This window comes from Apteryx mantelli, chromosome 8 (genome assembly GCF_036417845.1).
Source record: "Apteryx mantelli isolate bAptMan1 chromosome 8, bAptMan1.hap1, whole genome shotgun sequence".
Lineage (NCBI taxonomy): Eukaryota > Metazoa > Chordata > Aves > Apterygiformes > Apterygidae > Apteryx > Apteryx mantelli.
This window is the reverse complement of record NC_089985.1, coordinates 9,889,199-9,912,010: the sequence shown is the minus strand read 5'-3', so window position 1 is coordinate 9,912,010 and position 22,812 is coordinate 9,889,199. Positions and strand designations below refer to the sequence as shown.

Genomic DNA, 22,812 nt, shown 5'->3' with positions numbered 1-22,812 from the left:
GTTTAACACTGAAGCTGCTGTTCCTATAGCTACTGAAGGAAGCTTAGCAACCTAGCGCTCAGTTTCTGGGGCACAGAATTGCTGCCTGAGATAACCTAAGGAGAGCGTGAGGATGTGTCATCATCACCCATGCATTAACCCGTCTTACCCTCATGCACCGTACTGCCATTGTGCTGAAAGCAGATCCCACAAGGGGTGTTTCTGCTGAAAATGCAGGCATTTGATGCTGTCTTATTACCAAATGACCTGTTTTCCTTTAAAAAAGTAATAATGGTAAGAACCAGCCTGTTTCACTGCTTGAGAGCCAAATCCTGGCAAGATGCAGGTTAAGAGCAAGGGCCCGTGCAGGCACCTCCCACGGGTGCTGGCCCACGCGCCGGTGGGGTCTAAAGCCCAACGGCAACCGAAAAGCACCCCGTGCCCACAGGAATGTCAAATCTAGTTGTTGGGGGAGGCAGGACTGGTGTTCCAACAGCTGGGACTGGAGGAGCTGAGCCGGCCTCACATGCTGCAAGATGTTTTCTGATTTACCTCCTGCGCAGCTATACGAGGCTCCTTGGGTTAGGATGCAAAGGGCCAGGATGTCAGCACCCAAAAAGGCACAGCTGTTCCCTGGGCAGCAGCGGGCTCTGCCTGGGGCCAATTTAGCCTCCTCGCTTACACCAAAGAGAGCAAGACCATTCTTGGGTCGAGTCTGCCCTGAACATCTCTCTGGACATCTCACCCAGAAGAACTCCCCTCTCTAACGTGAGCACAGCCCCCCTATTTCAAGGCTAACACCACACATGTTCTTTCTCTTCTGTGTCCCCAGGTCCTCACAGAGCTTGGCTGACCAAGGCTGGCTTAGAAGGCTCTTTCCTTTCCCAAGAAAATGGGGACTGACAGTGATAACCCAGTCCTGAGGAACGTGCTTATCAGCTTCAACTTGCTATTGCTAGGCGCCATCCTCAAGCCTTTTGAGTGCCGACTAGAAGTGACAACAGAGGCAGCCAAGAGGCCAGTGGTGGATGAGGAGGGCAGCGTTGCCAACTGCAGCCCACCCATCAAAGAGCAGCCCATGGTCTTCCACCACATCTACAACATTAACATCCCCCTGGACAGCTGTTGTTCGTCAATGCTCAAGTCTTCAGCTGAGGAGGTGAGTTTGGAAGATGACAGGATGGCGGAGTACGCAGAGCAGACCTCAGACAGCGAGAGCCAGGTCACCTTCACCCACAGGATAAACTTCCCCAAGCAGGCCTGCAAGTGCTCCACCTCCTTCCCGTCCATTCAGGATCTGCTGAGCAGGATTGAGATGCTGGAGAGGGAGGTCTCCATTCTCCGGGACCAATGCAACTCCAATTGCTGCCAAGAAAATGCAGCCACAGGTAGTAATGCGATCCTGTTAGATCTTGCTGGGGACTAAGGGCTCAAGCAAAGGAAAGGAGGAATGAATTCAGGCTGGTGATGCCACCTGGTAGCCATGGAGGAAAACCTATGTTCACCCATAGTGCCGTGGCCACACCTTTGCTAAGGCCACGCCACTTCCTGGCCTAAATTCATTAGGAAGAAGCCTAGCTTAGGTTCTCCGAGGCAGGAAAGCTCCCAGGGGAGGGATCTGGTAACTCATGCACCCATACTGGCGGGGAGCAGCGGGTGACCTTCCCAACCCTCCATTCCTTAGCAATCCTGATTAGAGATCCATAACTTCTCACAGGACAGGGAGGAGCGAGACATCTCCTGATTTCCTAAGGCGTCCCTGAGCTGAAGGCAGCACCGCGGGAGGCAGCAATAAACAACTTCTTCTCTGTAGGAAGAGTGAATAGATATGAAAATCAGAGCTAAAAAAAAAAAAAATACAGGGAATAACTTCTGTTGCCATGAAAGACATAAACAAAACCTATAATGCAGGCACAAAACTATCAACAGGATACTTCAACTGAATAATAATACGTAAGCTTTATGAAGCTTTCTGTGAGTCCTCCATTAGGGTTACTCTTTCAAAAGACACAGTTCAGTTCCTCTTTTCCACAAGGCTGTTCTTCAGAGCCAGGGAAATAGTGTGTTGTTATAATGAGATGGGTTATGAAAGGTTTGGTTTACAGACTGAATTTCAATAGCGTGGGAGCTAGCACACAGATGATTTTCCATGCATCTCAGAGAGCTTCATAAGAGCGATGTTTCACACAGAGCATCTGCTTGCCCCCTCAGTCAACCCAGCCCCTGCCCAGGTCTCGGCAGGAGCGGATGCTCTAACGAAACGGCTGCGGGCTCCTCGCAGGGAGGAACAGCCGAGCAAGGCCAGGCATGCAAGGCCCATTGCCCAGCAGGGAAACTGCTCTTCAGGCACAACATGCCAACAGGGTGAAGGAAAAATCAAAAACAAGCCTTTCCTCCCCAGGGCCTGCTGCCTTTCTTTAAGTTTTGCAGCTATTAGTGTGATTTTCAGGCAGTGGCCTTCAGGCAAGCTCCTCTGTTAATGACACATTAAAATAAAACCGGCATGACTCAGGTCAACGGCGCGAGGGGCGGGAGAGTTAGAGCAAGGGTTGGGGAGGGAGAAAACGGGAACCCGCGCGTGCACGGAGGTGGGGACGTCAGTGCAATCCCAGCAATGAACTCGGCCCTTGTCTCTGCCTGACATAGTCATCAGCTGCGTCAAGCAGAAGAAAAATGGAACCCCCCCCAAGTATGCCGTTGGTGTGCTGTAAAGCAGGGGTTAAAATCAAGTAGGAAATGCAATGGGAAGAACGTGTTTTAGAGGAGCTCATTGAAGCTCTGATAGGCCTATCTGGGCTGCTTGCAACATATGTAGAGGGTCCCATTAAACATTTATCACTCGATGGAGCCTCCCCTCCAATTGCAGATGCACGCTGAAGCAAATCTGGAGTAATTTCATTCATTTTCCCGAAGTTGCTTTCAATTCACTGCACTGCAAATAAGATCAGGATCCCTACCCCGCAGCCTGAAACATTTCCCCAGGGAAAGCCTCTCTATTCCAGCAAGCCCACAAGCATCCGCTCTCCTCTTTTGATAACTTAACTAGAGGCTGAGACCTGAAGAAAAAATCTCCTCACCATTCCCACGGTTAGGGAAGGCTTTTTCCCTGCTCGGGAGCTAAACCGGGGGGAGGCCGCCTTCCGCTCGCCTGGTTTCTCCCAGCCTCCACCCCGTGGCCGGCCCTGGGGCGGTGGGCTGCGCTGGGGCGTTTTTCGGCGCCCCAGCGGGGATGGGGGGCGGCCGGCGCCTGACGCGGGGCTCTGCGTTGTCCCAGGGCAGCTGGATTTCCTGCCGCCCTGCAGCGGGCACGGCAACTTCAGCCTGGCGGCGTGCGGCTGCGTCTGCGACGAGGGCTGGGCGGGCAGCAACTGCTCGGAGCCGCGCTGCCCGCGGGGCTGCTCGCGCCGCGGCGCCTGCGTCGAGGGCCAGTGCGTCTGCGACGGCGACTACAGCGGCGACGACTGCTCCGAGCGCCGCTGCCCCGCCGACTGCAGCGCCCGGGGCCTCTGCGTGGACGGCGCCTGCCTCTGCGAGGAGGGCTTCGCCGGTGACGACTGCGGGCAGCCCCGCTGCCCCCGCGACTGCTCGGGCCGGGGCCGCTGCGCCAACGGCACCTGCCTCTGCGAGGAGGGCTTCGCCGGCGACGACTGCGGGCAGCCCCGCTGCCCCCGCGCCTGCAGCGGCCGCGGCGCCTGCCGCGAGGGGCTCTGCGCCTGCGAGGACGGCTACGCGGGGCCCGACTGCTCGGCAGGTAGGGGCCCGGCCCGCCTGGCCACCCTCGAGGCGGCCCCGGAGGCCCTCGGGCATCTCCTGGGCGAGCCGGCGCGCCGGGGAGGCCTCGCGGACCCCTTCTCCCCCGCCGCGGCCGCCATTTCGCGTGGCGCCCGGCGCCTGCCCCTCACTCCGGCCTTCCCCGCCAGTGGCGCCGCCGGAAAACCTGCGCGTGGCCGGCGTGGGCGACGACAGCGTGGAGCTGGCGTGGGACGGCCCGGCGGCGGCGGCCGAGTTCGTGGTCTCCTACGAGGCGGCCGGGCCCGGGGGCGGCCGGCTGCAGCAGCGGGTGCCCGGCGACTGGAGCGCCGTCACCGTCCGGCCGCTGGAGCCGGGCCTGGCCTACGACCTCAGCGTCTACGCCGTCGTCGGAAACGTCCTCAGCGCCCCCGCCACCGCCAGGGCGACCACCAGTAAGTGCGGGCGCGTGGCAGCGGCCCCGCGGGCTCGCCGAGCCCCACGCCCGGCCCTGCGCGCGGAGCTGTCGCTCGCGGCGTCCGCGCGAAGCCCCCGGAGCGCGGCCCAAAATGCCCGGTACGCAGGGAAAGCGCTGCTGCCCCGGCTGGGCCGCGACGCAGGGAGGGAAATGGGAATATGGAGCTGTCACGGTGACGTCCAGAAAGGGTCCTCTGAAACGCGGAGGAAAGGGAGGGCACGGAGAGCGTGCAGGCACCCTGCTTGCAAACCCACCCTCCGCTCCGTTCACGCGGGGTGATACCGAGCAGGCCGCTGCAGTGCTGTTTCTCGGGCGATATATTCCCTAAAAGCAAAGCCAAAGGTTCATCCCGGCAGCTGGGCCGGGAGCGGGGTGGGGGCTGGGAGGCCGGGAGGCCACGCCACTCACCGCACCACGCTCCCTTCCAGGCCTCGCCATGCCGCAGGGGCTGAAGTTCAAGACCATCACCGAGACGACCGCCGAGGTGCAGTGGGAGCCCTTCTCCTTCCCTTTTGACGGCTGGGAGATCAGCTTCATCCCCAAGGTAACGCCGGCATCGCCGGCCGCCGCCGCCGCCGGCGGTGCTGCTCCGCAGCTAGCTTTGACGCGGGCCACCCCAAAGGCACGTCCCTTCCTCCTCCTCCTCTCTCTCTCACCCCTTCTTCCTGCACATTAAGCTACTTTAGGAAGCCTAGATTTAACTCAACAACCATTAGCTCGCAGACAACAACCTTCTGCAACCTACAGTCACACAGACAGATAATTTCTGCCACAGAATTTTAATCACAGTGATGAACAGGTAGAATTTGTGCCAGAAAAGATGAAAGGACAAAAATGTTGCCCTAAATATCGCATATTTTCTATGCATGATAACAAAAATTGTACATCAAGTATTTCATCTATATTCATAATTTCTACACCATTTATCCATAAGTATAGCTTCAATTGTATATGGAGCCTCTTTACAAGAGCATTCAATCCCCAGCAGTAAAAGAAATGCTGATTAAGGGCTCAATTATGCCATTTTCACTTGTACAATATCCTCACTGGAGTAAAAGGCAGCTCTGGGCAGCAGAGAACGGCAGAACTTGGCCCTAAAGTTTTAAAAGCTCTTAACTGTAAAAGTACAATTAGAAACACTACAAAACAAGGGCCCAATCGCTTTAAATAACTCGTTCCCCACTTTGCTTTCCAAAAAGGCTGGAAGGATCTCACTGTAATTTTAGACCCACACAGAAAATTTTCTCCAAAGTCGAAGTTCATGCGTTGCCGTTATAAACCCAGAGGTAATTTTCATTCACCGTCAGGATAAAATACTAAACAATAAGCCCATGTAATGGAAAGGTCACTTTCGGTTTAGTAGCAAAAACTAGCATATCGTTAAAATGTTTCACCGATACTCATGAATTAATCTTTACAGGGTGCCCGTGAAGCAGATAAGTGGTTATACAGGCATTTTAAGATATCGCCATGGCGGAAGCAAGCTTCTGTCCTGGGCTGTTTCTTTGTTAAAGCCGATCTCCACCCTCAGGCGGCTGCGCGGACCCCACCGTCGGGGCCCCAGGGACCAGGTCCCCCCCAAGAAAAGCAAAATAAAAGCATAGGTGCTTTCTCCCCACCCTTTTGGCTTCATAATAGCTTTCCTTTCCGTGGTCTTGAACGTTTCAGCCTATCTCAAATCAATTTTTTCGGGACAAATTTGTCCAAACTTTAAATGATGGGAAAAGGTCCTCTTAAACTCTCAAACCAACCAAAGCATTTCAGGATTTAAACAAGTAAATAAAGTGCAAAAGGATAGCTGTTCTGAGACTGCAGGATTTCAGGAGGAGCAAAGGGATGTAGCTCGTGGGGCGTTTGAGTCTGTTGGTATCCATCGGTGAAGTGCATCGTTGCAAGGCCCAATTGCGCTCAGACGCCTGCACGCCCGCTGCTGCAATTGCCCTGTATCACACCGCCTTTCCTCCTAAAATAAGGCAGAGAGTGCTGTCTTCCTACCTCCCTGGAAGCAAAGCTCGCTCCAGCAGACGCTAAACCTGAGCTGCCTCTTTTCATTGCTGCACCCCAAATAAAAGCAAAAGGTAGTCTGAGAGTGGGCAGCCGGAAAGACCAGGTGCATGCCGTAACATTAATATCGCAACTCACATCTAAGCCATGGGCTTGCAAAAGCGGGTGCACTCTACCTTTCCGAAAATTGGGCGAGAGGCTGGCTATTGCGGTCCCTGCCGCCACGGGGAGGGTTCGTGCACCAACATGCTGCGGGGGAATCCCACTGCTGCACTCCCACCTCGCTCACGGGCCATGAGAGCCGTGTCAAGCAGCGATTGCGTGTTTGCTCGTGGGCCCAAAAGGGAAAGGGAGAACAAAAAAAAAAACAACACAAAGAGCTTTGCGGCAATGAGAACGGCTCTGTGCGACAGTAGAGCTCAGGGTGAAAGGATGAAGCAGTGAAAGACTTAGGAAAGAAAATTAAGGAAGGTAAAATGGCAATTTAGGGGTAAAATGGAAGACTTCTTGTTTAATGAGACCAGAGATGAATATGAATTGAAAGCTATGTGCAAAGATTTGTTTAGTATATTATTAGTGAAGACAGCAGAGAGAAAAGATCCATTGTCCAAACATTGGCAGGAAAGGTGACATTTGCAATTGCTTAAAGACTTATGTTTTTCAGAGCAAAACATGAAGTATAATGAATTTAATAAAGATACTTAAAAAGCAGTGTATGCCAAAATAAAGACCTTACAGTTTCTTACCAATATACAAACCACAGAAAGCTCCTGGCACCGGAAGAGCAGCTGCAGAGGCAAAGGGAGTCTAGCCTAAGCTCTGATTTTATTACCTTGTTTCTTCTGGAGGCAACCAGCTGGCGACGTACACATAGACAGCAAAATACTGCGCAGGGGGAAAAAGCAGGGACAGGGGAGGATTCCTTAGGCCAAAAACCTGGGTGCTCAGTGCTTCATGGGTGCCAGATCTGTGTGAGTCTGTGAGCCAAGGTGGGAAGTGCCAGGCGCTGGGGTCAGGGCAGAGGAGCCCGTTCCTCCTTTGGTGGGGAGCAGATTTGGGGCGCAGAGCTGTGCCGGCCCTGGGAGAAGTGAGCCACAGGGCCGGCTAAAAGCTGCGTAGCAAAAAAAGATGTGGCAGGAGCCCGTCCTCACAACGGGGTGCTCCCGAGCCCCACTGGGTCCCCGCGCGTGCATGTCAGTGGTGCCCCAAAAACCTCTCCCACTCTTGTGCCTCCATTAGGCGTTGCTAATTGCCAATGCTCATTTGTTCCCCCGGCAGAACAACGAAGGCGGCGTGATCGCGCAGCTCCCCAGCAGCGTCACCACCTTCAACCAGACAGGCCTGAAGCCAGGTGAGGAGTATACAGTCACCGTGGTGGCCCTCAAGGAGCAAGCCAGGAGCCCCCCTGCATCCGACAGCGTCTCCACCTGTGAGTGACCCTGTCCCCTGCATGCCCAGCTCCCCAAAATAAGAGCCTGGTTATGTCCCCCAGTTGCAAAAGCAACCCTCATGTCCGGCATTACTCCAGCAGGGGTAAAACTAGTGAAACTCACCTTAAGCAGAGATATTTTTTTAATCCCTGAAAAGACACTGGTTTGGGGTTCTGTGAAGGCTTGAAATGAGTGTTTTGATCACCTCCCCAAGCGCCCTCTCTACCGGCAGCGATTGGCAATACTACCTTTACTAGACCGATGCAAGTAGCCCCTGAGGTGTGTCCTCTGCCCCACGCCACGGTCAGGCGAGCCAGCAGCGCTCTGCCCAAGCACGTAATAATCCCAGAAATCACAGCCCTCCTATATTGAACTGAGCTCCAAGCACAAAACCTGCTAGCGAGGCGGGCTGGGGCCACAAAACCTGCCAGCGCCAGGCAGTCAGAGCATCAAATGCAGAAAGGTGGTTTCCTTCAGTCAAAGAGCCCGAATTTGGGGGGCTTAGTCAAACAGCCCAAATGCCAGAGGTGCATCGCAGCAACAGCTTTTTCATGTAGTATTTTGTCACGTTCCCTCACAAATTACCGCTGGCACAGAAGAAACCGTGGTGAGGTTAATGGGGTTGTGAGTGAAGGCACTGGTCAGCTATTATTACATATCCAGATAAATTCCTTTTCTCCCATAATCTCACATGAGGCACATTTCAGAGGCTGGACACCCCCAAGAAGCATCTCTATAAAGATACTGCCTACTCAAATAACAGAGAGATTAAAATTCCCACCTGCTTTTGTGCTGCTAAATGCCCTCTACTCCCACCAATTCAGTCAAATCAGGCAGTGGGGCACAGAGCCAGAAAGAGCATCGCATCCCCTCCTAACCTATTTATTTGGCCGGTCACTTGTCCGCCCCATTGACTAGATGAAATTCAGCAAGTGCAAATGAACTGGGTCTTTTCCCTGCTGGAGGAAATCTGGTGATGGGCACAACACATAGCCACCATGCAGAAGAGGCTCTCCATGCCAAATCTGCTGCAATCTGACTTGGCAGCCAGGCAGACATCTACCTCCATCCACGCTGTTGCAAACAGAAACAGCATTTAAATAGCTCCTGGAAGGTTATAACGAGGTGGTGTTCTCTTCAGGCTGCTAATTTGAGGCTTACTAGAGGCAGGGGCTGTCTCCAAGCCCACAGAGAGCATACCAGAGCGAAGGGGAGGGTTTAGCCACCAGCAGCAGCCCTTGGCAGCTCTCTGCAGATTTTAGCTTCCTTGACACAGTCCTGTCCTACTGCTTTGCCTCTGTGCTCAGCTCCGCGTGGCTTAACAGAGACATCTCCTGGTCAAGCAAAATCTTCCTTTCCTTTTCCCGAAAAAAAAAAAAAAAAAAAAAAAAAGCTAATACCTTAAGCTGAGTGATTTACCTTTGTAAAGAAGTGCAGCTAGTCGGGCAGCATCCTAGCTCTTCACTCCAGAAGGCATCCAGCACTATCCTATCTGCCATAGGTTTGCCCCAGCATTCTTCTTTTCTCTCAGCACCTTGTGCTGGGTGATGGGATCAAGCAGGGAAGGAACGGTTTCATGCCGCACAACTTGCCAACAACTTGTTAGTAGCCCTTTATGCTCTCCAGCACCATCTCAGTGACTGGAACTGGAGATTCAAGTGGAATCTGGCCCTGGCTGTGTTGGAGACCCGGCTCCTACCCCATCGCTTTGTCCCCCAAATACGTTGCTTTCCAATACTCCTTACTTTTCCACTGCAGTTTCTTTCTCTGACTTCACATCTACTGCTCCCAATTTCCCCACACTTATTTCCTAAACCTCTCTCTTACCTACTCAGGCACTTCACCCCCGGGATCTTCCCACCCTGAGATGCAGCACATACTTATTATGAAATGACATTTTTAATATATATATGAGCTGTACTTGCATTCAGAATAACCTGAATTACAAGACCAGTGTGTTTTTTCCCCACCTTGTCATCATATAAGCTGTCACAAGTGCAAGAAACCACCATACAATGAAAATGTGGAAAATAGACTGCAAATGCCTGGATAGAAAGTAAGTCATAAAACTGACCGCCCAGCAGGCTGTGCATGTTAATGTACAGGGTACCTGAGCAATAGCCAAGCATTTGCCCCCTTTCGGTCATTAAAACAGTTAAGACCTTGAGATGCTGTTGGACTCAAAGCATCACTCGACCAACTTTGAGCCCACATTTTTCAGAGGCTTAGTTTTGGGGGATGCAGAGCAGGGAAGACACCACTTCTCTAAAAAAGAAAGCTGAAATGTCATAATAGTCTCATGAGAGTTTGAGGCCAAGGAGAAAGAAGTGAAGACAGAAAGGGAAGGAGCATCTCTCAGGAGATGCCCAGCATGAGCACTTTAGCTAAAAATCCCTTTTTTTAAAGAGGTGTGGTCAACACCCAATGTATTGTCATTCCCAGCTCATTCTAAATAGCCACAAAAGCAACTGCCATTTTCTCCTCTTCTCCATGCTAACACTTCAAAAACTGTCACGTTATTAAGAGCTGGCTAGCTCTCCGATCTCGTAGCTCAGCTACAAACCAGGAATTGGCACCAGAGCTGGAACATTTCTAGAGACGTTCCTCACTTCTTGATCATTTGGATCAGTTCTCAGCCCCACAGTATTTAACACATTGTCAATGCCTTTCAAAAGACAGAAAATCATTGCTGATAAATTTTGTCAATGATAGAAAGGCTAGGGAAGGAGTAAGTCAAGTGGAAGGGAGTCATCAATAAAGAACAGTTTAAATGGCTTGAAAAGCTGGACATGCGAAAACTATGTGTATTTTAACACATCCCAAACTGTGAGCATTCATCTAGGAACAAAGAACACGGATCACAGTCAGATTTAGAGGTTTTGTCCTGGGAGATGCTGCCTGAAAAAGCCAGGGAGGACTTGCTGCCAATGAACAGCTCAAGACAAGGGCATAAGTTGTATTATAGCTGTAGCAGGAATTGATGGGAGAGGTCCAGTATCCGCAGCTCAAGAGAGATGTAGATAAAGCAGAGAGGGCTCAGAGAAGAGCTGTGAGGTTGGGTCAAAGGACTGGGAAGCCCACCAGGAGCCAACCCCCTGGGCAGCTTGGCAAGGCCCAGCTGGCCAGCCCTATGACATTGGGCTGCCGCTGCCCTCCCCACGTCCCCCTTCCTGATCACCGTCCGCGTCTCTCCCCCAGTAATTGACGGTCCAACCCAGATCTTGGTGCGGGACGTCTCCGACACCGTGGCCTTCGTGGAGTGGACGCCGCCGCGCGCCAAGGTGGACGCCATCCTGCTGAAGTACGGGCTGGTGAACGGGGAGGGAGGGAAGACCACCTTCCGCCTGCAGCCCCCGCTGAGCCAGTACTCCCTGCAGGCCCTGCGCCCGGGCTCCCGCTACGAGGTGGCCGTCAGCGGCCTGCGAGGCACCAACGAGAGTGACGCCGCCCTCACCCACTTCACCACAGGTAGCCGGCCGCGGACCAACTCGCTGGTTTTCAAACCCAGAGTCTAACTACCCTTCGTCCCCCTGGAAAGGGAGCGGGGAGCCCCTCGGCCGGCTTGCTTGGAGCCTGACCAAACCCAGGTGTGGGGAAGGCGATGCAGCTCTTCCCCACTGCCACCCAGCTTTGCCCTTGAGCAAACGTCCCCGACCTCCACAAGACCCTGTCTTGTGACATCCCTTGAAATAGGTCCGCTGCACGGTGAGTCACTGCGTGAGCGCTGCTTCTGCCCAACTCCAGGGTAAATACTGCTCGGGCTAAGGATTTTTCCTCTTTAGCGGACTTGTGCGATAGCCGCCTGTACGTTTTTGCCTGCAGTACAGCAGCAATTATCAACATTTAAAAGGTTCAACCCCAGCCAGTGCCTTCCTATCTGCAAGCATTTGTTTGTCTGTTCTAATTGCCATCTGTTTGTGAGGATTAAAAACTCATCCCAGCTCTGCAGAACATAAACGCTGCAGCACAAGTCAGAGTGTCCATGGGTGTAAGTGGGACCACACCTCTAGCGATCGGTGGAGCCGAGCCAGCGCTACCCCGCGGGGCTCGCCGCTGCGCGAGCGCACCTCGGCAAGGCGGAGACGCGCTGCTGCAAGCTGCAGATGGGTTGGCCTTTAACGAGGGCGTGCGTTTGCATAGCTGGATCCAAATCAAGGTTGCGCCAGACTGAGAGGTGTTCATATCTGCCTGCACTTTAGCGAGATCCTTTCTCCCCTAACACAAATGAGCTGAGGTTTCATCTGATATAAATGAAGGAGGCAGTAGCACAAGGAAAACATCGAGGTTAAGATTCAGGTCCAAATTAAGGTGCCTCAGATCCCATTATAAAGCAAGTCAAGAGAGCAAATGAGAGATCCAGCTCACTCTAAAACAGAAAGCTGCCAGCTTGTCAGCTGAAGTGTCCTCGTCCATCACCCACTACTTGCTAAACTCCTGTTCAGCTACCTAAACCAGAGCTAAACCTCTAGTGCCACGGTCCCCACTACGTCCTGTGCCCTGCAGGGATCTCTCACATTGCCCTGGGCATCTCAGAAGACTCCAGATGCCAGTGTTTAGGTGACTGGCTCAAATACCTAAACTGAGGTGTCGGTCTGAGGGTGAGTCCCAGCTTGGCCACCTCCTACCGCAGCATCGAGCTGCCTGCGGGTTCCCACGGGGACAAGGCTCCAGCCAGCAGCATGTTGAGCCCATCCTCCCACCAGCTTCAAAGCACATTGAGCCCCTCAACTAGGTTGGAGCCCATGGCCATGCTTTAAAAACCAGAAGCCAGAAGTTATGCCCTTAATAACACCTGTAGATGAGCGTGCAATTTTCAAACGCACCAAAACTGCAAGAAATGCAGTACTTTGAGAGAAATCAGGGACCTTCTTCAGGCATGAGAGGCCTGATTTTAAAAAGATGGTCGCTCCATTTCCTGCTCAGCTGCCGGAGCCGAGGCAGATGCATTGCCTGAGAAATCTGCAGTCAAGCGCCTGAAAGCAACACAGTTAAAAATGTGGTTATCTTATTTTATATCTTATATGAATACTCTAACTGGTCAGTAAAACTTTAATTAATGTTAAGCCTGCAGATAGCTACCAGGTTTAATTTACCATGCCGTAAAGGAGGAGGTAGAGAGCATATTTCAATGCTATTTTATGGTATATAAATTACCTATCATGTATATTACTGGTGGATACTAGGCTTCCATTACAGTAACTGTACTGCATGAATTGTGTGTGTACATATATATCTCTATATAGATATATATTTACAACGTGAATTTCACTGCAATTGATTTGCTGAGTTGGCCTTCCTTGCTTTATTTCTAGAAGACAACATAAAAAATTCCCCCATAAAAATCTGATCCAGAAAAGAACAGTAACTACTCCTGCCTCCTAGCATTCAACAACAGCCAGATCCTGTCTTGTAGCGATGCCTACACAGACCTGCAGCTCGCAGGAGAGATGCGTTGTGCAAATCCGAGCAGATTCGGTACACAGCCTTAGCAGCACTGATAAACACAGCGCAGCGTCAGTCTGAGCAACCTCTGAACACGAATGAGTCCATAAAGAAGCTCAAGGTCTCCCAAGCTACCCCATCAAAATTCACAGCAGCTCCGTTCAATGCTTGACTGCTGCAGAGCCCTTTTTTCCCTCTTACACACAGTGCCTCAGTTTCCCTCACTGCAAAACAGGAAGAAATAATGCTTTTCTTCTATAAATAACACGCCGTTAGCTCCAGGAGCAACTCACTGAGGGATGCTGTGACTGCACCGGCGTCGCATCAACCCTGATGAAGCCCTTGGCGGCTCCTCGCCACGGGAGCCGGGCTCAGCCGCAGCCACGCTGAGCCGGTCCCTCTGTCCCTTGTGTCGCGCAGAGATCGACGCCCCCAAGAACCTGCGCGTGGGCGCCCGGACGGCAGCCAGCCTCGAGCTCGCCTGGGACAACAGCGAGGCCGAGGTGCACGGCTACCGCGTGGTCTACAGCACCCTGGCCGGGGAGCAGTACCACGAAGTGCTGGTGCCCCGCGACAGCGGCCCGACGACCAGGGCCACCCTCGCAGGTAGGCTCCCTCCTCCTGCAGAGGTCGGATTTGGGTGGTAGGAGCCCAGCGCAGCATCTCCAGCGGGTCCCGTCCGAGTGCCTGCGGCATCCCAGCTAGAGCTGCCAGGGAGCAAAGGGAGAAATGGAGGAAGGAAGGTGTTTTAGGTTGATCCGCAAACAATATTATTTCCCTCTCTTCCCCGCCCCCCCCCAAAAAAAGTAGCATTTTTGTGGGCCAGGCACACTTGCCCTGGAAGTACACTGTTGCACATCCCAAAGCACTGTCTACATAAGCACAGAAGAAATTTGAAAGTCACTTCAGTGGGAAAGAGCCCCAAACCCAGGTATCCCATATCTAGCTGTTAGGAAGCCAGGATCCCCGAGTTCGTTACCCTTTTCCAAATCAGGCACAAAGCCGTTTGAATGGGGGGGATCCCATTTTTCCCCAGGTCCCCTAGGGTAGCACATGGATGCCACCTGCGGTTTGCAAATACCGCCCACTCTGAGCGTTGCCAGGAAAGTCACAAACACCCTTTTCAGAAACACTGAGAAAAACAACACGCAATCTGTATTTTTTTCCCAACTACAACTATTTGCCTGCCAGATCTGCACTTCCAGTGGCATTTTGGGGCAAAGAAATGATTTACGCACACGTAAAAAAACCCCAGTCATTCAGCTTTACACTCACCTAGTTCTGTAGCGCGCACCACCACATTTTTCAATGCTACACAGCAGCATTTCCCGGTTTCTCTTTGCCCTCCTGGCACCTTCCCAGCCTGAAAAGGGCCCAACCACTGGGTTCGTTGGGAATCTCCCCACGCTTCAGCCGTATGGGTCTGTAGAAACAAGTCTGAGTGAAGGCTATAAAAGAAAGAGCTGCCAGGGTGTGGACAGTGCATGCCCTGTTATCGGCGACGTTTAGGCGCTGCGGAGGCTGGAATTACACACCGTGCTCCAGACGCTTCCCTGCCGCTGCCAGTCTCAGACAGTGTTAAGCAAAATCCCGCTGGACCGTGTTAACAACATGTTCGTAGATAGCGCTGTCCTTTAGTGCTCTCTGTAATGACTCTATTCCCCTCGGTATTTAGCTGCTCTTCCATTACATGCCTCAGCTCCAGAGACATGGAGGCTTAATCGGTAGCCGTAACTGATTTTTATATAGTGCTTGTTTTCCATCATCATCATCATCATCTAAGTGCATTGCTTCTTGCTCCCAGGGTACTGTATAATAAACAAACAAAAGAAATTCTAATTACAGCAGAGAAATAGAGCCCTGCTAAAAGAGAAATCACTTAAATTTGACTTGAAGGCCTCCCTTTTTCCGCCGCTGGCACTAGCAGCTGTTTAGCAGCTCTACAGCAGCCCGCCGGCACGGAGGTGGAGAGCAGCGGCAGCGCGACTCCTCCTCTGAGCCCGGTGCCCTGAGGGCACCCACAACTCATTGCACCCCAGGCCTGGGACGAAGGGAGGCCGGGGAAGGGTGGCGGGGAGGAGAGCCGGCAGCAGACGCAGGGCAGCGCGGTCGGAGCACCGTCGGTGGTGCTGAGCTCCGGGGGGGGGGCGCTGGGTGGATCTCCGAAGATGCAAACCTCTCCTCGCTTCGCAGAGCTGCAAAAGCAGGGCTGGAGTTTTGCAAGCCAAACCACAGCAGCTGCCCGCGGTCAGCACCGGCCGGCAGACCCTGCCGGGGGTCTTCCCCACCCCGCCTTCATCCCTCCCAGCCCACGCTCGCAGCAATCTTTCCCCACCCGAAACAGCTGGGGGAGAAAAGACGTCATTTTATATTTTCCTGCTTGTTTTTTTCTCCCACACCGAACCAATTCCTTTTCCTCAGACTCTTTTCCTCCTTTCCAGGAGACTTTTATTACTTAGAGGGTAGGAACAAAGGACAAAACTCAGTATTTCAAGTACGTGAAACCACCAGCCTTTTTCAAAGCTACGGAAAGAAAAGGGCCTGCCGAGGTGCCCAGGAGCCGAGTCCCTGCTCCAAGCCCTCCTCCTGGCCTGCAGCACCGCCGGGCTGGTGAGCACGCCTTAGCGACAGGGACAGAGCAGCAGATGAAGGCTTCCCTCGCCCTCGTCATCCCTTCCCGGGGAAGGTGCGGAGGCGGCGGGAGCCAGCGCGTGCTAATCTCCCAACTGCACTGCAGAGGAGCCTGAGGCTCGTTGCCTCCGACTCCATTTGCGAGGATGTTCCGCCCTGGAGGGGGATTTATTTTCAGTGCTTGTTTTGCCCAGGCCTTTGGTGGGAAGCCGGCAGCCTCCGCTGCTTGTCCTCCTGCATAGACACAAGCCTGGCACTCAGCTAGCCTTAAAATCAGTGCTTGGGTTTGCAGGGAGATGCTGCCTCAAGGGTTGAGGCTGAGCTGGAAACACAGATTTGCTGGGGGTAGGGCTTTCCGCAGGCGATCCCATGCCCAACTACCATCCTCCTGTTCTCCTGCGCCAGGAAAAAAATCCGTTATCCTTCCAGCACCAGCCAACGAGAGAAAATCTCACGCCATAAGGCGCGTGTGTTTTCTGTGCACCGTGCAAGGCGGGAGGAAGAGACTGTCGCAGGGTGAGGTTCCTGCGCTGGGCTGTGTTGCATTACGGCAGGGCCACCTCGGTGGAAACGAGCTTTGCTCTGCCGGTGGGTTTTTATAGCTTTTTCTAACCCGATGGGAGAGATCAATAATGTGCAGGCGGGAGAGAAATAAAGCCATCAGGAGTCAAACAGAAGTGACAGACAAACCCAGGAGATACTCCGCTAAGATAAAATAATGATCAGCAATAGGTGCTCAGGAAATTAGCTAGATTAGCTAGATTTCCATCTCCCTTGAGACGGGAATTGCAGAATATGTCAACCACAAAGAACATGTTTGATTCAGCTCCCAGAAAGACTGTGCCTTTATTAATTAATGTGCATTTCATTTACTCCGCATAATTTATTTTTTTCAAGAAACCAACCCTGTGACAATATTTGATGTTGAATCACTTTGGAAACAAATACAGTTACTTCATCATTCCTATCTCAGCTTGCTCTCGCTCACACACAATTTCTGTCTCAGTGCAGGCAATTACAGCAGATCTCAGCAACGACTTTAAAAAATTGCTTTTTTTTCCTGAGTTAGAATAATCCAATTTCCCTGGCCAAAGGCATACACGGGGCTTTTAAAAGAGGGCCAGGCCTTCTCGCTCAAACCAAGACACAACCCGCACAGAGACTTGCCAGTCACTAGGAACACAACTCGCCTCTTCTACCGGCAATTTCACTACCTTAGCAGGGTCTCGGCAATGGCTGCAATGTGCACCTGCAAACACAACCCCAAAGGTGCGACAGTGGCAAACGGAGCAGAGGGATGCCGAAATGTTATGGCCCCATGGCCAAGGTGACAGAGGTGTTTGCACACGTGCTCCCACTCGAGTGCTTTCTGCTCACGGCAGTCGCTGCATTTTTCCAGGATCAACTAACCACCCACACCTCCAAAGCCTTCTCCAAAGCCCTTTCCCATCTCAGTGGCAGGGACGGTTTCTGGCAGCCAGCATTTAGGTCCCCCGGGCACTGAAACTGTTGCTTTCAAGCCATCTCTGAAAGCATTGCCTGATGCTCTTCAGAGCATCTCTTCTGCTGTTCAGAGATGATTCGATGGAGCTCTCACAACATGCTTGCTAACGAAGGGGGCGCGGGGAGGCCGGGGAGCTCACAGCTCAGCAGCAGCACAGCTGCGCACTGCTCTCACTGCTCTCCCTCTGTCTCCTTTGCGCCTCCTGGCAGATCTGGTGCCAGGGACCGAGTACGGCATTGGGATATCAGCCGTCATGGACAACCAGCAGAGTGTGCCAGCCACCATGAACGCCAGGACAGGTGAGTTTTCTGCATTATGTCAAACCACGGGCCAATACAGAGAGAGCAAATGCTTCCCCCTCACCCCAAGCATGCCGAATCTTGCATTCGGAGCATCACTCCCTCATGGCAAGGCACTGGCTGTCCTCACCACTCTCCCCACAGGGTATCAGACATCCACTCAGCATGGCTTGCACCTGGGTATATGCGTCCACATCACCCAGCTCCCACCACAGCCTCCCCAAACCCTGCAACCCAACCCTTACGTGCCTCCCCCACAGAGCTTGACAGCCCCCGGGACCTCCTGGTGACGGCCTCCACAGAGACGTCCATCTCCCTGGCCTGGACCAAGGCCAAGGGGCCCATCGACCACTACCGCATCACCTTCACCCCGGCCTCGGGGATGGCCTCCGAAGTGACGGTGCCCCGGGACAGGTCGCAGCTCACCCTCTCGGACCTGGAGCCCGGAACGGAGTACACCATCTCAATCATTGCCGAGCGGGGACGCCAGCAGAGCCTGGAGTCCACTGTGGATGCATTCACAGGTACAGAAGGGCAAACTGCATGGGGCCAAGCATGGCATGGTCCACCATGCTGGCACCTCTGCCGGGGGCCACATCCCTAGCACAGGAACTGTCAGGATGGCGAAGGGGATGAGAGAGGTGGTAAGGTGGCAGTTCATCCACACAAGAGCAGGTCCCTGGACCTGAGAAGTAGGACAGCCTAGGAGCCCAGCAGGCTCTCATAGCCCTTGCCATCAGCATTCAACACACCTGCTTTGTTGGTGGCTCCCGTAAGGAAGAGGCAGGGGAGGAGGGAATCACCAACCTGCGCTGTCCTTCTCTGTGGTCAGGGCGGTCTGTTTGCCCATAACAAGGAGAAACCAGGCCTTGAGGGGCCTCACAAGCCTCTCAGCATGAAAAGCCAACACAGAGCCCCATCATCCACCACACAGCGCTGGGGAGGGAGCTGCTTTGTGGGCAGAGCCGAGAAAAGTAACATTTTTTCACTCCCAGTTATGCCTCTTGATCTCAACATAGTTTTGGATCAATGGAGAGCCCCCAGAACTGGTGTTTTGCTACATCTGTTCAACATTTCCTGGACTAGAACCAGGGTACTATGGTTTGAGTATTCAGTATGACCCAGAGGCCAGGATCTGCAGATGATCATGCTGCAGATAGTCGTGCTCTGACACCACCAGGGTCTGACCTCCTGATCAATATGATTCTTGGTTGGGCACATATTCCCTGGCAAATCCCAGCCACAGCCACCTCACAGTAGCAGGTTTGCATCTCCCCCTCTCCGGCTTGCAGGGGTCCGGCCCATCACACAGCTGCACTTCTCCCACCTGACGTCCTCCAGCGTGAACATCACCTGGAGCGACCCATCACCGCCAGCTGATCGGCTCATCCTCCACTACAGTCCACGGGGCAAAGAGGAGGCGCAGCAGCTCACACTGGATGGCACCAGGAGACACGCCAGCCTGACAGGGCTGTGGCCAGCCACCGAGTACCAGGTGTCGCTGGTGGCCGTGCACGGCACAGTCAGCTCAGAGCCCATCGTGGGCTCTATAACTACAGGTAACACAGCCACCCCCACACAGGGCTGAGAGCTCTTTGGCTCGGTTCAAAGAAGGGCTTGAGGGAGATGTTTGGCTTGAAGCCAGCAGCCGAAGTTGGAGTTGACAAGGCACTTTGTTTTCTTGCAGAAGAAGCGGTCAGACTTAGGAATCATTTTCTGGGAGTTATTGTAGGTTGAAATCCTATTTCACAAGCTGCATGACCACATCTCCTGCCTCAGGCTTCCCTAGATACTGAGCCCATATACTATTTCATCTCACTTTTGTCTTAGGCTCTTCTTTGACACGGCAACAGAATCTAAAACAATGCCAGCGGATTAAGCATTTTGTCCTCCCATAATCCCAGAATCTCCACCTCAGCCAAAAAACACATTTGCTTTTAATTTGTGCTCCAAAATCCCCTTAAAACTAGTATCATCTCCCTTGCTTAGCTACAGCAGTCGCAACCACGCACAGCAGGGCTGGCATTGGGGCTGGGACCTGAGCCAGGCAGGGAAGCAGGGGGCAGCCGCACCAACGGCCAGGGACCCCCATCAGCACTAGAATCATCCCACAGGCAGTTCAAGCCATCTCGCCCCCAAAAAGGTGGCAGGCCTGCTTTGCTCTTCCAAACCGCGGCGTAGGCCAGCGATTAGAGCACAGTTTTCCCCATTAGGTGCTGGTTTTGGAGCAAGTACACACACAGCTGTGCCAGTCCTGCAGCCCAGCCTGGCCGCTAAAGCTGGAATGGGCAGACCCTGGCCCTTTGCCCCCTTGCGCAGTGTTGGCGGCCCAAGCACCAAGCCGAGGGCAGTTATCTGCACCAGGAAAGGCAGTCTGGTGGGAGTGTGCCTGCCTCTGACACCTTTGTGTCCTGCTCTGTCTTGCCCAGGGATCGACGCTCCAAAGGACCTCAGGGCGGGCAACGTGACCCAGGACTCCATGATCATCTACTGGAGCCCTCCCATCGCCACTTTTGACCACTACAGAATATCCTACCGGGCTGCTGAAGGTAACAGCACAGCCAGCTCTTGCTTGTGCTCTGAGCTACACTGCTGCAGACCCCTCCTGGGCTGCCTCCGGCCCGGTTTGGAAACAAGCCACTAGGTCTCCCTAACCAGAGGGAGCCTCCCAGCATCCCTACGCAGGCGTGCACCTGCAGGCACAAAACTCACTTAGGCCACCTGGCACCAGCCTCCAAGGGATGCCTGGCCTTTCCCTCCCCTCCCAAGCATCCCCTGCAGCCCCAGGAAGGGACAGGGTGAGCCGTGCCGCGATGCCAAATCTCTTTGCTCTGCCTCTGCAGGGAGGACGGACACCACTGCAATTCCCAGAGATGCTACCGAATACGCCCTCCACCGCCTGCAGCCTGCTACGGAGTATGAGATCACCGTGAAGAGCATGCGGGGCCGGGAGGAGAGCGAGCTGGCCTCCCTCACCGCGCACACAGGTGGGAAGGAGCTCCCCGGCAGGGAGACAATGATATAACACCACCATGGCCAGCCCCAGGCTGGTCCTGGAAACTGCACAGTCACATTGGCACCATCTGCGAGGTGCAAAGGACACCCAGCCCCACCGGCTGGGTGTCTTTGCAGCCACAGTTCCATTAAACTATAATCCCACAAACAGCTCATCTAAATGATGAGTTAGGCTCATGGGGGCCCAGTGTGGACTTCTGAAATACATCCAAGTAAAGCCTTTCCCATATATGCATGGCTTGTCACAGAGGGGAACGATAAATCTACTAGGTGCTAGGCACGGGGAGGCCAGAGACATGATATTGGGTAACGGGAGCCGTAACGACCTTTCCTAAAGGAAGTACAGACTTCCATAAATAATCCCTGGGGAAAGGCTGTGTCAGAGCCCTGAGATAAACAGAGACTTAAACCTCTGCAAGAATTAAACCTCTCCTATCCCCAGACTGTCGTCAACATCCTCATAAAAAGGCTCTTTAGAACCTAAAAAAATGCTAACATCCTAGGTTGCATGTCAGGAAAACCCTGGAAAAGCCCAGCCCAGATAACAGAGCAGTGCAAACTACTGACACTTCTGGTATTCAGCCAGGCCAGAAATAAACCCTCCATTATTACATATGTGCCTGATCAGCGTGAGCCAGGGCCAGATCAGAAGACAACCTGGGAACAGCCACAAGAAGTCCTTCCAGAATGGAGTTCATAATTCAGATTCCAGATGCTCTTCACGCCTCTGACTTGCCTAATCTCTCTTTCCTGTGCAGCCATGGATGCCCCCTTGGGTGTCACTGCCACCAACGTCACCCCCACCGAGGCCCTGCTGCAGTGGAACCCACCACTATCAGATGTGGAGAACTACGTCATCGTCCTCACCCACTACACAGGTATACAGAAATCTCTGTGTTTATCTGTGCCAGCAAGCTGTGAGATTTGCCAGGGACTTTATTTCAGCTTACTTCCATCAGAAACAAGAAACAAGACCGTGCTTCAGACCAGACACCATCACCACAGCTCAGCTGCCAAGCAGCAGCTCATGATGTATCAGCAATGTAATTGCTTTTGCTCATAAGATGATATCCTTCAACACACTTCAGAGAACAAGCCAAAACACCTACCCTAACCCATCTTCTTCGGCTTTCAGTTGCAGGTGAAACAATTCTCGTGGATGGAGTCAACCAGGAGTACCAGCTGACCAACCTTCTACCCAGTACCACCTACACAGTCAGCATGTATGCTACCAATGGGCCTTTCACCAGCCAGACCATCAGTACCAACTTTACAACTCGTACGTACAATAACCTCCTCCACTCCCAACTATTACATGCCCTTAGTCATTTGTCCATCCAAGGAAAAGAAGCCAGAAAGGCTGAGCCACCAAAGCTCATTACATACATGTGGATGTAGATGTAGCCATGTACCAAAAGGACACCCAAATAGCATGGTTTGTGCATGGCACAAGAACTGAATTATAATGACAACAAGTATAAGCCATCATTTTCATAGGAAATGTTCTTTCAATATCCATCCATCCTTTTCTTTGATTTCCCCTAGATGTGGTTTCCTAAGAAGAGAAGACCCTTGACCAGGTCTTTTTCTTGCCTAGAGCCATATCCAGAAGAGCATTAGAACCCATTTAGCTTCCAAGAAGCTTGACAGACCCTGTACTACACGCATTTCAGAGCCATTACCCTTCAGAGAGAGTGCAGGTAGAGGAGCACATTTAGAGGGTTTGCAGAGCTCTGTTCCAAGCTGGGGATGGGTGATTTGGTCTGGATACTGAGGGCAAGGACAAACTTTTGGCTGTAGCACAGAGTTGTGAGGCTGAATCCCAGTTCACTGAGTTGGGGAGCTGCTTATATCAGACTGGGGTGGTAGTGTGTGTGTGTGTGTGCGTGTGTGTGTGTGTGAACTTGCACTCCCCTCGGTGCCTATCCACCCTTGCAGTTTTGGACCCTCCGACAAATCTGACTGCAAGTGAAGTCACCCGACGGAGCGCCCTTCTGTCCTGGATGCCTCCAATGGGAGAGATTGAGAACTACATCATGACCTACAGAACGACCGATGGAAGCCGTAAGGTGAGTCCTCTCAAGGAATGAGGCTCATCAAGTTAGGCAAAAACATGACCGTGGGAGAAGTGAGTAGGGAAAATCCAAAAAAGCAGAAGAGCAATGCTTCTTAAGCCAGGGAGACCAGAAGAGCAGACACTACTTTCTCCATAAGCAATATTTACTTCAGACAAACAATTGAAAAAGCACGAAGAGAATGCCTAGGGCAAATTTCTTATGCACACTTGCAAGTCTGGACAAA

The 22,812-nt window shown here is 52.9% G+C and overlaps 1 protein-coding gene across 1 annotated transcript in view; it reads left to right on the top strand.

Annotated features, from left to right (window-relative positions):
- The first annotated feature begins 871 nt into the window (after window positions 1-871).
- The window catches only part of TNR (tenascin R), a 32,065-nt gene continuing 10,124 nt past the window's right edge, over window positions 872-22,812 (top strand). The window contains exons 1-15 of the mRNA XM_067300417.1: window positions 872-1,367; window positions 3,254-3,730; window positions 3,900-4,163; window positions 4,615-4,730; window positions 7,469-7,619; window positions 10,819-11,088; window positions 13,483-13,668; window positions 17,407-17,496; window positions 17,757-18,020; window positions 18,789-19,055; window positions 19,926-20,045; window positions 20,340-20,483; window positions 21,270-21,389; window positions 21,647-21,790; window positions 22,450-22,580. Coding sequence (XP_067156518.1) covers window positions 872-1,367; window positions 3,254-3,730; window positions 3,900-4,163; window positions 4,615-4,730; window positions 7,469-7,619; window positions 10,819-11,088; window positions 13,483-13,668; window positions 17,407-17,496; window positions 17,757-18,020; window positions 18,789-19,055; window positions 19,926-20,045; window positions 20,340-20,483; window positions 21,270-21,389; window positions 21,647-21,790; window positions 22,450-22,580 — 3,240 coding nt within the window. The remainder of the gene's footprint in view (window positions 1,368-3,253; window positions 3,731-3,899; window positions 4,164-4,614; window positions 4,731-7,468; window positions 7,620-10,818; window positions 11,089-13,482; window positions 13,669-17,406; window positions 17,497-17,756; window positions 18,021-18,788; window positions 19,056-19,925; window positions 20,046-20,339; window positions 20,484-21,269; window positions 21,390-21,646; window positions 21,791-22,449; window positions 22,581-22,812) is intronic.